Genomic DNA, 15,706 nt, shown 5'->3' with positions numbered 1-15,706 from the left:
TAAAATGTATTATCCAATACAAATTTCCTTACCATTTTTAATGTTTTAGTTTTGTATTGCTATTTTTATTTGCTAATTGTAGATTGACCTACTTTTTGTTTCTGGCATTCCGCTGCTTGTTATTTTTTATTTTATTTTCATGTGAAGTACTTTGAGTTGCATTTTATGTATGACATGTGCTATATAAATAAAGTTTAATATGTGAAGTACTTTAGTTGTCAAGGATGCAGACAGAGTTGAACCCAGGAGCAAAGTCACAACAAACTAGAGTATAATAATAAAGTATTTAATAAAGAATTACGAGATATCTTACACAGGGGAATGCAGGTAGGAATCAGGCATGAATCAGAATGACATCAAAGTCAACACATGAACAGGCAGGACATCTGTGACACAGGTTATGAACTGACAATGAGTGTTTGTACTGAGTCCAGTTTTATAGTGAGCAGGTTGATTGGAGAAGTGTTCACTGCTGGGCTGATGAGGTAGTTGACACAGGTGTGTAAATGGAACTGGGTGTGCTGGAATGGGATATGGGAGGCCAGTGTGGAGACTGAGGGAGAGACAGAATGTGACAGAGTTGCATTTTATGTATGAAATGTGCTATATAAATAAAGTTTACACCACTGCCAATGGTAGCCTGCACAATCCGGGCACCGGCCAATCGGTGGCCCGGAAGTTGCAACATTGTTGAAACACTTGGAACAAAAAAAGGACGAAGATGGAACTCGACAATGCAAAGTGTCAGTAAAGATTTGAGTATGTCGGGGTTCGAACCGGCACACTTCTACTAGGTATACTACGGATATCATTTGACTTATCCGTTGGTCCACTGAGGCACACAATCATGGGGAATTTCTGTGCTGCTTCAAATCAGCTTGCGCACCCCCGGACCCCACCCGGCGTGGCAAAGCAAGAAGGGGGGGGGCTTCAGATAAATATGTTGCTTGGGGCCTCAAATGGCCTAGAACCGGCACTGCTTGAGAGCGTAAAAATAAACCAAATGGACCTTGGCTTTAAGGGTTTCATTTTACGTTCTCAAGAGATACATTATTGTTAAAAATCTGCATTTACACTAGAGAATGAGGAAGATTTTTTTTTATCAACGTTTGCCTGTTCTCTGGTACCAACATCAATAATATCCTAATGGTACCAACATCAATAATATTCTTCAGTTTTGAGGCTAAATCTAATCAAATGGTGGTCCGTGGATCAAATCGAATGCCAATAAATAATGATATGAAAAAGGTTGAAAACCACTGGTCTAATATCTTGATTTGAGCCGTTTCAGTTTTTCAGGGGTAACATGATTAATTTAACCAACAAAAGTTGATTCTAGTCACTCTACTGAAATTAAACTCTAGGTTTAGCTTATTTGGAAATAAGCACAGAATATGTATAATTTAATTGTCAAATAAAATGTATTGGCAAAAAGACTAGTTGTTCCTTCGGGGCTAATTACAACTACGACTAGCTTGAACTCAGTTTCCAATCGTCCCCCTGCGCCATCTGCTGGTGAATTGTTTTGTATCTTGGCTGCACAACTGCAGCATGCAAACTCTCGTTGACAAAGACCAACTCTGTCCACAGATCATGGTTGTTGTGGACATCATGGCCAGTTACTTTTATTTGTCCACCTGGCAACATATGTACCTTCAAGGCATACAAGGCATTTTTTCAAAAGCAGCCATCAAAGTACCCTGTTTTTAATATTTTCAGTCAAATACCTGCAGTACATGCATAGAATGTTCAGTCAATTTAATTAATCATTAGTTAAAAAGGCTTAACTTTTCTCCTAAAAAGTCAACTTCACACAAAAATTAAGATGTAAATCCCTTTAATAAAACTCAATGAAACGCAGTGTAACAAAGGAAAATAATCCAACAAAAAAGCAAGTAGATAACATTTACAACCACAAAAGAAAAAAAAAAGAAAAACCTGTACAACTCTAAATGCCTGGAGTCACTTCTATTCTTCCAAAGATTTTTTTTTTCTTTTACATTTTCTTTTTTTTAATTAACCATTTTGTGATGATTTGGGGCAAAGAAAAACTTTGGAGTGAGGGATAAGGTAACGTATCAGTTTTTTTTTCTTTTTTACATACTTAGTTCTTCCTCTCAAATAAGTGTAATCTTCGTACACATAATATATGCATCGTAAACGTGGCTGTTTTCTTTTCTCTTTTTTTGGTATTTTTTTGTTTTTACCCACTGTTGTCGTCTACCGCGGTGGTGGGGGGCGGAGGGGGGGACGGGGGGTGGATGAGGAGAATCTGTTGATCGGTGGAAGGGGTAGTTTGAGGTTCAGCAGGGTTAGTTATTTGTATAAGATGTCATAATGGCCGGGTCTGTAGAGGAGGAAAACGCGCGGTTCGCTGCCCTCGGGGAAGACGTGGTGGTTGACCGTTCCCCCCTCGCCCCGGTCCATGTACTCCACCAGGATGGACACGTCCAGCGCCTGCGCCAAGGCGATGATGTGAATGTGGTCGCTCTCTTTAGACATCGGCTCTACCTCCTGGTAGGGGGGGGGGGGGGGGGGGGGGGGAGTGGGGTGGGGAGAAGAGAAAGGGTGCTTAGTTTTTATGGTGGGTGTGCATGAAAAGGGCTTGATGAAGAGCAGCTAGGGTTGAAACTAGTGCTACACAATTAAAGGAGAATTCCATACTAGAAGGCTTTCTTACCTTTATTTGGTAAGAAATAAAGGTTGGTCCAGTGTGCCTATTGCCGTTCAGCACCTGTACACTACTTTCTTTTGGGTGGGGTGTGCGTGCTTCCCTTTGGACTGTATTTGAAAAGGTCTTAACCACATGAAGCCTATATACTGTTTACCGGAATCCCTCCGGGCCCAATACAGAATACACAGAATTAATACAAGAACATTCTCCCCAAAAAACACCACCAGGTATTCCTAATCCTAACCATGTTCCTAATCTTAACCTCAGTAAAACTGCCTAAACCAGGTAATTCCTAATCTTAACCTCAGTAAAACTGCCTAAACCAGGTATCTTAACCTCAGTAAAACTGCCTAAACCAGGTAATTCCTAATCTTAACCTCAGTAAAACAGCCTAAACCAGGTCATTCCTAATCTTAACCATTATATATACATAAATTGTTGTAGGCTTAATCATCAATAAACATCGCATCTGCGCGTCTACAGTAGTCCTACAGAGGTCCGCCGGTTCTAGTCCAAAACATAAATAAATCCAGTCCAGATCTGAGCAACTTATACCTATAAAGCCACTGGACGCATGGGCTAAGCCTTTTTTTATTATTAAGGAAGATCAGCAAGCATGTCACCGTGTTCTGTTTGTTGACTTTTCGCTGACGAGAAAACCCTCAAACATCGATAGCACATGGCTAACTTGATAGCCGTAAGCCGTGCCAGTGTGGGGAGACGGATAAGAGGAGGAAGCGGCAGCGGCTGTAAACGTTCTCCCTCCAGGCCAAATGGCCAATAATGGAATTAATAATGCCAAATAGGTCTCTGCATTTATACGGTTGACATGTGTTCATCTCGTCTCGCTGTCACTCGCTTACATTTCGACTACCGCAAGTCCGCAAAGCTACCCTTGTAGCCAACTAGCCAGAAGTACAACAGAGAACTTTGGGACATTGAGGGGGCAGAAAACCGAGCCAGAGCGCTGTTCATGCAGCCTGGAGTGTGACAAGCTGGGCGGCGCAAATAAGAACAATCTTAGGCATGTGTGCAACATGACAACTGTTTTAAAGTATTGTACAGTGACAAGTACAGTCTCTGTAATGTTTATGTTGTACTATTACTAAAAACGATCTAAAATAAAGGGATTTAAGATCAGAACACGTATTTATTATTATGCAAATTAATCGTTAAAGCTGATAAAAATATCCGGATGTTTCTTAACGGTCGGCTAACCGGTTAGCCGGTTAACCCCTGACATCCCTACTCTTAACCTCAGTAAAACTGCCTAAGACGAACATAAACCTCATTAAACAAATACAAGACCGGAAATATCAGTCAACACACCAGTGGAGGTACAGTATTGCGTCATATTTATCCATACCTCTGCCCTTATTACTAGGTCTGGGTATAAATACAAGTTTTGCTCAAATGCAGTTCACTGGTTAAGGAGAACCCACCTGCTGGCAGAACTCCTTGACGGAGCGCCCGCCCTCTATGAAGTGCTGGAAGAAGGCGTGCTCTCGCTGGAGGTAGCCTGACGTGAGCAGTCGCAAGTACACCACCAAATAGTCCGACACGTTCTGATCATTGAAGGAGCCGAGAACCTCCTGGAGACTGGGCTGTTTCTCACACAGCTCTATCAGGTCCATAAACTGAGGGGTAAAAGGAAACAAGAGCATTAGCCGTGTTATAATCATGTGGCCGTAAGCTGTAAAAGCATGCTCCCACTGCCAATTTATTTGAAAAGATTCCTTTCAAACAGGCAGCGATTAACGCGTCTAATAATTAATTTTCAATGAGACCTGCATTTGTTTCTGTACGTGCAGAGAAGTCCTAAGGGGCGACAACGCAAGCGTATTTAAGTGAGCACGGTCCCGTAAAATGGTTGCGCGCGTGCTCGTTTCATGCACACGCACGCGACTGACCAGACCTGGATTCTGTTTAGCTTTGTTGTTTTTTTACGCTTGCGTTGTCGCGTCCCTCATGAGCAGACCTGTTGTTGACACAAAAACTGCTCATGAAGGAACGTTCCACCAATTAAATTCCAACCGTCAACTGCTTCCGCCAAGCTTTATTATTATATTAAATTATATTACATTATTAATTATTATTATTTTGCTTGGCCTTTCCTTCTTCAGCGATCTTAGACCGGTTTTGCGCATGCACACTGCCGTTCACTTCTTGTATAGAGACCGACTGAAAAGCTGAATAACTCTAAATCTAAAAACCTCATGTTTCTATGTCGTTTTCAAACATTTTCATGTCAAGGACCCCCAAGATTATATGTAATAGGCCGCCGACCTCCATCTGAAAATATGATTTTCCAGGGACCCCCCGGAAGCAAAGATTTGAGTTAAAAACGTTCGCTCTGAAAGAATATACATTCAAAGATTTGCAACACATTTTCAAGATTTTTCAAATATAGCAGCCCTACAAGCTCATAGCCCTCGGTACCGCGCCATGAGCTTGTAAATCTACTATTTTTCAATAGCTAAAGTATAACATAATGCTTAAAACACCAAAAGGGGTTCTATCCAGAATGGGTGTCTCTTCTGGACGGTCTTGTCTTGTTACAGAGAGGCAGCGAACTGAACTCACAGTGTTGTGGAAGTCTTCAATGGTAAACTCAGTGAAGCCCTCATTAACCAGGTCCAGTTTGCTTTTAGCTGCCACTGCTTTGAACCTGAGGAGACAGACAAATATCTAAATCATTAATTAAATCAAAAGATCTTGAGATGGCAAATTTATTCTGCCAACTACTTGCTGTACTGGTTGAATTTGTGCCAGATATTAAAAATAGTTGTACCTTATGTTATGTTTTTGAGTGGTGCAACTCCTACAACCAGCAACCAGGGGGGGGGGGGGGGCTGCACCACTCAGTTCACACTGGTGTGATTTTATTTTATTACTGGCCAAGTCTGGTACGAGACCTAAGAGGCTAGGGTTGGGGACAAGTCTGGAGAATAACAAACATACAATTGTGGACTTGGGAAGAAAACATCCTCTGGTGGAATTCTCATAACATTCACCTTTGAAGTTCTTTGCTGTCTTCCAGCAGGGACTCGAGATGTGAGAAGCCAAACGCTCTGTAGAAGCAGTTCCCGTCCGGCCGCGTCTTCCGGATGTAGGAATATTTTTTGTGTAGGTCCTGATTAAAAGCAACAAACAAACAAGCACATGACATGATTTCAACCATATAAAACTTTGGCAGTAAATAAACAGAAGCGTTTAACAGATGACTTGAACAAGAGAAAGGCGAGCCGACTCTGCCGAGCAGTTAGTTCACAGTTCTTGTGTATCGGGTGCACGGCTTTGGCAGAAATAGTATCTTAGAAAATATACAATTTATTTAGTCAAATGCCCAACAGATCATACATGACGGACGTGTCGGCCCGCAGGCCTTCCTCAGCGTGAAACATTTAAAGGGCCATAGCATTTTTGTCCCTGATGGTTTACTTGACATACGCCTTGTATATTCCAAAGACCTAAAAAACATTGCATGGATGCACCTGGGACATATCATCAGTGATGTATCCCAACTTCCCAAGGTCATCGGGGGTTTCGGTTTCTGTTTCTCGCAACATCATACCCCTCACTCTGGTGACCCAGCCGGGTGATCAAGTCCCAACTTACGTCCCAGTAGCTACCCACGATCAGTCCCATTAGGGAAAGACAGGGTCACACAGTCCACCGCTCCCGAACTACTCTGCCGGGACTGGGAGGTCTGGCGTGTGGAATGACTAGGCTCTGTGGGTTGAATCCTGTCCTGGCCCCTCCTACGTCTCACCAGGTCCACTCCTGCCCTCACCAGGTGCAGCGCAGGACCTGTGCGTTGAACCAGACTCCCAGCACCAGACACTTCATTCAGGAGTGGCAGATTATTGAGCCGCAGTGGTTCCGCAGGCTCCACCAGACAGGGGAACGGTGGTGCTGCAGGCTCTGCTTGCGGCTTGAATGGCCCTCCTAAAGGCCTTACCGTGTGCTGTTGGGCCTCCTCCTCACGGAAGACACGGTCTGGGGAGCCAACACATACTGCTCCCGGGTGCCGTCTACATTCCGGCTGCCAACCATCTCTCGGGTGGTCACCAGACTATACCTGGTTGTCACAGGCTACTATAAATAGAACAAACTAAGAACTAAAAAACATTGCATGGATACACCTGGGACGTATCCTCAGTGATGTATCCCAAGGGCATCAGGGTTTGGGGTCTCGCAACATCATACCCCTCACTCAGGTGAATACTGAGTTAGGGAAATACTGAAGAATACTGTGGTTTGTTTGTAATGTAAGGTTAGTTTTTTTTTATTATATCAAAATGTATTGTGCTATACAGAATCTCTATTACCCGTTAATTAATAACATTATTTTTCACAATATGTCAAATTTGTTTTAAAGGATTTCACAATGACTTATCTCTCTAAACTTCAAAAATACATCATCTCAGCGGACCTTCATTGCATCAAACCTGGTTTGTTTGTGCTGGTACGACACCACACCAGGTTTGTTTCAGCTAGTATGACACCACAGGCACAGACCACACCAGTTGGACCAGCTCAGCACAATGAGCACATGAGGTGACTTGTAATATTATGATGCATGGTTCACTTCAAATGTGTGCTGGATACATAACAGACAGAATTGACAGCCCCTTCGCAAAGCGATTAGTCCATTGTTGACTAAAAGGATGCACGCTGCTTACTCAGGCATTCGTAGCCTATTATTATTACTCAATCCCAGGTCTGACAATCAAACCAAAATGGCAAAAATATATCCGACTCCTGTGCATGGGAGGCACATGAGTCTGGTAGATAAATGTAGACGCCTCTTCCGGCTCTGGGGCGTCTGTATCCCGAGGGAAAGCAACATGGAGGCTCATGGCTGTATTCAACCCCCAGACATACACAAACTTGTTCTTGCACTCGCTATCATAGAGGGTATTGTGGTGGAATGTGCATTTCCAGGCCCGAAATTGAGCACATTGAAAGCCACGATAAAATAAGCCACTCTAGACACGGTGCTGTCAATCTGTCGTTGATAACACCATGAAGAAATGTGACAAATAGTGCTAATAATATCTCTAGAAAAATGTTTATGTACGTTATATGGCCAAACAAGCATGTGCACAATGACATGCATTGAAGTGTGGTTCTTGTCACAGTCAGAAGTGAGGTTAGACTAACCTTGATTTTGAGCTGGTAAATAGTGTCCTCCTGGGCATACTCTGACTGCAGAATTGACAGCTCGTGTCTGGCAGACACTAAAGGATTACTGGTGGCAATCTGGACAGACAGGCACACAGAGCACGTATGGAGATTATTAGTGGTATAAAGTCTTCGTCTGTAAAACCAGTGGTTTTCAACCCATTTCATATCAGGGTCCATTATTCATTCTGCATAAGCATTTAAGCCACAGAGCACCATTTGATGACGTTTGGCCTCTCAGACGGCCAAAACCAAAGAATATGTTGTCGTTGGATAAAGTTTTGTCCACAATTCCATGCTGTATTGACAGCGGTACCACAGGACAGATAAGGCAGACGATCAAAATAACAATAATTTATTAATTTCACATGCTCCAAATGGACCCGTTAATTTTTTACGCTCTCAAGAGTTAAAGATCTAATAATGGTCCATCTGGTAAGGTTGCCAACTCTCCTTCATTTAGCTGCCTGGGGACCACCCTGGAACCCCCTCAAGGACCACTGGTTGAAAACCACTAGTGTAAACAATTCCATTTGGCATTGATAAAATGAGACAGCTCTCACCTCTTGCTGAATTCTGTCTTGCTGAGCAATAATGGCTTCATCATATGCGAGGCAGTTAACTCCTGCTGGCAGAGAGAAAAGGGAACAAAATGAATAAAAGGTGCATTTGGCAGTGGGCCTAATCCGCATTAAAGATGATATTAATCGCTGGACGACAAAGCTCAACTAACGCGAACCGGTAATGAGAGACATTTACCCTTATCGATTATCTTAGGACGTCTTCAATCAATAATATTATACCTCAGATTACAAAGTGTTACATAATACATATCCTTTTCATTAAAAAGAAACCTCCATTTTGTGGAATAATGTTGGGAGGTAACAGTGGAAATATCTATAATAAACTATTTTCATTTTCTTACAGTACTGTCACTGGGGTGGTCTTTTGACAGTTGCCATCTTTGTGGCTATAATGCCCAGTGTGTTTTTTTATGTTCTTTCTTTCATAGTGTTTTGATAACAGTTTTGTTTTAAGAAAAGTTACCTTTGTGCCATGATGACCGTCTACTCTGCTACCTTGACATAAATTACCAATGCCTTTTTTGCATTGTCTTTGTTGTCTTAACACAAGTTGCCTTGTTAATAGTACGTTTCTGGGTCTTTAAAAGGATCTCTGATGAAGTGAAAATGGTGGACCCTGTTGTAAACAAGTGCAGTGCTTCATCATGGTTCGTCCACAGAGTAACAGTTTTTGTACTGACTTGTGCTTTCGTTTGAAATGAAACCCATACTGTGAAATACAATTCAAAATTCAAAATCCAACAATCGGGTCAGCTCTGCAGTGGAAATGACACGAAAACAAACAAACAAAAACTACAGTACAATATGTTTTGACGTGGAAATAAACCTCGCCGGGGAAGAAGAACCACGTACACCGAGGTCCGTCCACTAAACTAACGGGAGCTCGTTTTACGCTTTTATTAAACACTCCCAGGAGCCATAAAAACACCATAATGTCATTGTATCAGCGATATTTTTCCTCCTTTGTGTAGCAGTGAGCTACGTTAGCAGTTAGCTTGCTAGCCGAGCAGCAGCAGCATCTGGCCCCTGATCTTGTTTATACCGGATTTATTTGGGATTATTTGGGGGGACGCTGCAGTGACAACAAGACAGTTCGCCTGCCGAACAGCCAAGGGTGTCGTCGTGACATCTGACCGCAGAGAGATAAGAGACTAGCCCGCCGTGTTGTGTGTCTTTTTAAACGTTCCTGTCATACTGTTGTTCGTGTTTTTCTCTCTCACCCTCAAGCTCCACTTGTGATGGTTGTTCCTGCTGCTGCTCCTCCGCCATCTTAGCTGAAGATGTTCCACAACAATTCTGTTTCCTGCTTGTCCTTCTTCTTCGTCTTCTGGATTCCCCCCGCGGCCGTCACACTGGGCGCCCGTCGGCGCGTTGCTGCCCCCCCCCCACCGCTGTTGGTCTTGGGTACTGCCATAGATAGTGTACTGCACTGTACTGCCCACACTGATATAGTGACCTTAAAATCTATCTGACCTTAAAGGACACTACTTTTTTTCCAACCACGCACGCCATTTTTCATCATTTTTGAGGATTTGAAAAAAATGAAAAAAACGATGGGTTATAGCCCATATCGTACGGCATACTATGGCACGCCGTTTTTCATCATTTTTGAGGATTTGAAAAAAATGAAAAAATGAAAAAAACGATGGGTTATAGCCCATGTTTTTTGAAATTTTGAAAAAAAAGTTAGCCTCGTTTCTCATCATTTTGGACCGTGGGCTATAGCCCATATCGTACGGCATACTATGGCACGCCGTTTTTCATCATTTTTGAGGATTTGAAAAAAACGATGGGTTATAGCCCATGTTTTTTGAAATTTAGAAAAAAAAAGTTAGCCTCGTTTCTCATCATTTTGGACCGTGGGCTATTGCCCATATCGTACGGCATACTATGGCACGCCGTTTTTCATCATTTTTGAGGATTTGAAAAAAATGAAAAAATGAAAAAAACGATGGGTTATAGCCCATATTTTTTGAAATTTTGAAAAAAAAAGTTAGCCTCGTTTGTCATCATTTTGGACCGTGGGCAGTGCCGGTTCTAGGCCTTTTGAGGCCCTAGGCAACATATTATACAGAGCCCCCCCCCCCTCCTGCTTTGCCACGCCGGATAAAAATTGTAAATTTGCCATGAAAATGCTTCAATCTGGTGCACTTTGAGATCAAAATTAAGAAGCTAGGTGGGGGCCACATATGTTTATAAACAAATCCCAAATGTTTATAAACAAATCCCAAATGTTTATAAACAAATCCCAAATGTTTATAAACAAATACCAAAATGTTTATAAACAAATCCCAAATCCCTTGGTCCTACCCCCCCGACCATGAGACTTACTACAGGTCAACTGGTAGTGGTCCTACCCCCCCCATGAGACTTACAAATCCCAAATGTTTATAAACAAATCCCAAATGTTTGTAAACAAATCCCAAATGTTTATAAACAAATCCCAAAATGTTTATAAACAAATCACAAATGTTTATAAACAAATCACAAATGTTTATAAACAAATACCAAAATGTTTATAAACAAATCCCAAATCCCTTGGTCCTACCCCCCCGACCATGAGACTTAATACAGGTCAAATGGTAGTGGTCCTACCCCCCCCCCCCCCCCCCATGAGACTTACAAATCCCAAATGTTTATAAACAAATCCCAAATGTTTGTAAACAAATCCCAAATGTTTATAAACAAATCCCAAAATGTTTATAAATAAATCACAAATGTTTATAAACAAATCACAAATGTTTATAAACAAATACCAAAATGTTTATAAACAAATCCCAAAAATCCCCCCCCCCAAGGACCACTGGTTGAAAACCCCTGTATTATAATTTATAGTCAGACAATGACACAATTCTGTATAACAAATCTTGTCACCATGTGCGGTTGTTTTGGCAACCAATTAGCCAATTACAGCCCAGCCGGCGGCCGGGCCATACAGGCTATGGGATCTCATGTTGACGTGAAGGACAACAAGCATGGCTCTCTTCTCAAACAGACTAGCGTGTTGTTTGCTCACTAGGCGACTATGGAAAGCTGTGACAGTGGCGGCATGTGTTCGGCACCATTCTTCTCTAATGGGTACGTTTGGTTGAATGTGGGTTTTCATTTGTTTACCCAAAGTTAAGTATCATTGCATGCATTAGCTAGCTAACATTAGCTAGCTGTCATACATAATATGACTGTGGGTTTATGTGTGAACACTTTAATACACTGTTGGTTGAGTTCTGCTGCGCTTCAAGCTAATTCTAAATTATATCAGTAGCCAGGCTATAGTACTAGTTCTGTGCAGCTGTTTTTGACAGTGTATTTGACAGTGTATGAAAATTGTATTTCACAGTATGCAGAATGGGTACATTTCAAAGTCAAGTCAATACAAATACAAAAACTGTTACTTTGAGGACATCACGATTAAGCATTATACTTGTTTACAACAGGGTCCACCATGTTCAATTCATCAGAACATTTAGAGACTGCAAATATACACTTCTATTAAAAGAAAAACAGCAAATCATCATATAAAGAAAGCAAAAAATGGAAAAACATGTACAGTGTGGGGAGAAAGGGGGGGGGGGGATGGGGGAGCTCAGACTATTTTCGAATTTCAGCCGCTGCTATTTGAGAGCGGTTTTGAAGGAGTCAAGGGAATCACATGTCTTAATGACTGTTGCTAGGGCGTTCCACATTTTAATGGCATAGGAGTGAAATTAATTTAATCCCTTGTTTAAGACAAATCTGGGTTGCACGTGGTTTGTTATATACACACACACACACACACACACACACACACACACACACACACACACACACACACACACATACATAAACACACACACACACACACACACAGTATAATGAGTATATATATATATAGATAGACATAGACACATTTCCTTTTGTGTCTAATTCATAGCTGAACTAATTGAGAACATGGACAAGAAAGCGACCTGGGACCGGTTCTACACAGAAAACGCCAGCGCTACTCCAGCAGCCTTCAAGAACTTTGAGTGGTTCTTTGGTTTCGACTCGGTCCGCAGCTTCATCCTGCCAGCCCTGCAGTCCCTCCAGTCCCAGAGCACAGGTACGAGTTCCACCAGCTTGCTCCGAGTCCTGGACCTGGGCTGTGGAACCTCGGCGGTGGGGCCTTCCATATACAGGCACTCCCCTGTCCCCGTCCACGTCACCTGTGCGGACATCTCGCCCGTGGCCGTAGCTCTCATGCAGCAGCAACACGCACAACAGGCCCTAGAACCTCAGAACCCTCGTTCCCGGCTCGAGTTCCTGGAGCTGGACTGCACGGAGCTCCACGCGTGTTTCGGCCCGTGCAGCCTGGACCTCGTCGTGGACAAGGGCACCGTGGACGCCCTGCTGAGGTCCAGGGAGGGGAGCGGGAAGGCCAGCCGCGTGCTGGGCCAGTGCCTCAGGGCTCTGCGGAGCTCCGGGTCTCTGCTCCAGTTCTCCGACGAGGACCCGGACGCCAGGCTGCTGTGGCTGGAGACGGAGGCACGGGGGGGACAGCGGGGGGAGGAGGAGGGGGGGCTGCCGGCAACCGTGACGGTGCATGACGTCGGGGAGTTGCGGGGAGTGTGCTACTACTGTTACCAGGTCGTCCCTCGCCCCCGTGGTGTATAGTTACTAGTTTGTTAACTGTTGTGTTTGTTGTTGTTGTTGACTGGGGAGTAAACACGTTATATAACTGCAGTTCATTTCCTCCCTTTCTTGACAAAAAGAAACATCCAGACCCCCAAGAACGTGGCCAGGGGGCCGCCCTGGTTTCAGCGAATATATATATATATATACATATACATACAGTTAATATGTGTGTGTGTGTGTGTGTGTGTGTGTTAGGCAGTGACACTTGGTGATGAAAACCAACCAAACGCTATTTTCGTGCTCGGACACAGCCAGCCAGCCAGGGACCAAGGGACACAGCCAGAGACGCACAAAGCATAGTGAACTGTACTGTCACTGTACTGTACTGTCGCACCGAAAATCATTGTGTGGGGGGGCTCCACAACAGTGATGAAAACCAACCAAACGCTATTTTCGTGCTCGGACACAGCCAGAGACACACAAACCTCCGTATAGGAGTGGTTTCACCACTCAAAAAGACTGTAGTGTGGCTCTCATCTTATTGCACAAATACAGTGTGTGTTGTTGATCAGAGAATTATTATTTTAGTACTTTCCCCATTATTAAGACCTGAGAGGTCGTTCTCACACAGTTAAAAAATAGCAGCTGTACAAGCTCGCCGTGTGGCACGAAGTGACGTGATGTGAGCTTGTATATCTGCTATTTTTAGCCGCTTAATAGCCGTTCATAAAGTCTATACAAACTTTTCAGTATCACCCGTATTGCTTCCAAAATCATCGGACTTCCTACACCCACACTTTCTGATATGAACAATAACGCCATCACACGACTAGCACTCTCGATATCAAATGACACTGACCACCCTCTGTATCGTTTCTTTAACCTCATGCCATCTGGACAAAGATACAGAACCTTGCCATGGAAAAAGGTCCGTTTTAGTAGGAGTTTTGTCCCCTCAGCCATCGCGGCATTAAACAAACTGCCCCGCCGATAGGATGGTTCTGTACACAGCTTGTGGGGACCTCATGTTTTGTTTTTTTTGTACTGTCTTGGTGTTATGTGCTCTGTGTTGTTTTGATGTGGGTGTTGAACTGTTGAACAGATTGTGAAGACAAATATCCTTCGGGACAATAAAGATTATTATTATTATTATTATTATACACATGCACAAACACAATGCAAAATACTCGACGAGCAGCTTTTCATTACAACATTATGTACAGAATTTTGGCCATGTGTTTCTATACCTTGGCACCCAAAGGGGCCACAGGGTTGGCCTATATGTATACACTCAATATCAGACCACATCTCACGTGCATGTGCATTGTGCAATATGAGATTGTAGATTGTCTATTTTCGGGGAAGATATTTAGTGTGACAGTGACGCAGGAGCGGGCCTAGCTAGTATAGAGCCTGGGAGACTCCGGCCAACAAAATATAGAGCGTAAGTGGTAATACAAATGTATAATAATAATGAATAATTATGCCCGTTTCATGAATGTGGGTCATTGCAGCTCTGTTCATCAACGCTGAGGCTCCCCATACTGTACCTCTTCTGTAGTCATCCTTTTAGGCCTCATCCTCCCAGTAAACCAGTTCTGTTATTACAAGGTGCTCAGGTGGGTAAAGCTCAAACAGAACTGGTTGGTCTACTAATGAATACCACCTCAATGTCGCTCTTGAATGTAAGTGCAGTAGTATGTCAACTGGCAAAACACAATGATGGCATTTTAAGTTGTTGCTCCTTCCATGTGTGAATGTATTCTAATAGCACTAGCAGTGCTATTAGAACCTAGGTTCCACCTAGGTGGACTGCTGCTATTCGTATTTGTGTATTCGCGAGCATGGAATGTCTATCATAGTTTTCAATAGGTATTCTTTCCCGCTTGTCCAGACTAAAGTGCAATGTCAGAGTTTTCGCAACAATTAAAACATTGGTCAGAAGTGTTATGATATGTCTCCATTTAAGGGTTAAAAAATGCCAGAGTAGGGTGGATGCTATAGGTGCAAAACTGCAAAGGTAACAAAACTACAAAAGGTTTTCAAACCAAAACAGCCCTATTCGCCCTGGATTCAAATACCAACATATCCTCAGACTGTGGTCAATATTGCAAAGGACCAGGTGTCCCATGCAGGTATGAGTGCTTTAGTGTGGATGTGGCTGTACTCGCATATGCAAGGATGCATCATTTTCATTCAAAGATCGGTGCATATCAATTACCATAGACCATCACTGGCACATGGTTTCAATTGGGTTAAGGTTTGTTGTTCTAACAAAAGCAAATCTGGGAAGAGAAGCGGCAATAGGAATCCTGCTTTAATTTAAATGTTTTGAATAAGAAATGGTCAGTTCTAAAGAATAATTTGTTTCCCTATCTGTCCCTTGGCCTGTCTGGAATGATCTTATAATATATATTGATCAATTTATAGATTTACCGATATTCTCACAATAAAATACCAGTTTTATCAATTTTATTTAATGTTAGAAAGATATACAGTATTTAGTTAGAGTCTAACTAAATACTGTATATCTTTCTAACATTAAATATAATAGATAAAAGCACATGGTGAGATAAAAGGGTAGAAAGGGTCTAACTGTTACAATCTTTAGCCTTGTTTTGAACAAGCAATGTCGTATCGTATAGGCAAAGCACTGTGAAAATGCACACAA

The 15,706-nt window shown here is 42.6% G+C and overlaps 2 protein-coding genes across 3 annotated transcripts; one reads left to right on the top strand and one right to left on the bottom strand.

Annotated features, from left to right (window-relative positions):
• Nucleotides 1–1,820: 1,820 nt before the first annotated feature.
• Nucleotides 1,821–9,764, bottom strand: otub1b (OTU deubiquitinase, ubiquitin aldehyde binding 1b). Of its 2 annotated transcripts, none has more exons than XM_080792004.1 (7): nt 9,666–9,764; nt 8,425–8,486; nt 7,841–7,939; nt 5,689–5,807; nt 5,258–5,342; nt 4,117–4,311; nt 1,821–2,514 (listed from the first exon to the last, which is right to left on the bottom strand). In XM_080792004.1, the coding sequence occupies exons 1-7, from the start codon at nt 9,712–9,714 to the stop codon at nt 2,317–2,319; spliced, it is 807 nt and encodes a 268-aa protein (XP_080648130.1). In that variant the 5' UTR covers nt 9,715–9,764; the 3' UTR covers nt 1,821–2,316. The 2 variants fall into 2 exon arrangements, with proteins under 2 accessions (XP_080648130.1, XP_080648129.1); XM_080792003.1 differs by having other exon boundaries at nt 8,425–8,489; nt 9,666–9,720.
• A 1,624-nt stretch (nt 9,765–11,388) lies between these two features.
• cskmt (citrate synthase lysine methyltransferase) lies at nt 11,389–13,074 on the top strand (the record flags this gene model as incomplete). The annotated part of the gene is made up of 2 exons (XM_080792205.1): nt 11,389–11,523; nt 12,356–13,074. The coding sequence occupies exons 1-2, from the start codon at nt 11,421–11,423 to the stop codon at nt 13,072–13,074; spliced, it is 822 nt and encodes a 273-aa protein (XP_080648331.1). The 5' UTR covers nt 11,389–11,420.
• Between the last annotated feature and the right edge of the window lie 2,632 nt (nt 13,075–15,706).

The sequence above is a fragment of the Protomyctophum bolini genome (assembly GCF_963924005.1).
Source record: "Protomyctophum bolini genome assembly, chromosome: 20".
NCBI lineage: Eukaryota > Metazoa > Chordata > Actinopteri > Myctophiformes > Myctophidae > Protomyctophum > Protomyctophum bolini.
Note: the sequence above shows the minus strand (reverse complement) of the source record. Positions and strands in the feature narration are given on the sequence as shown.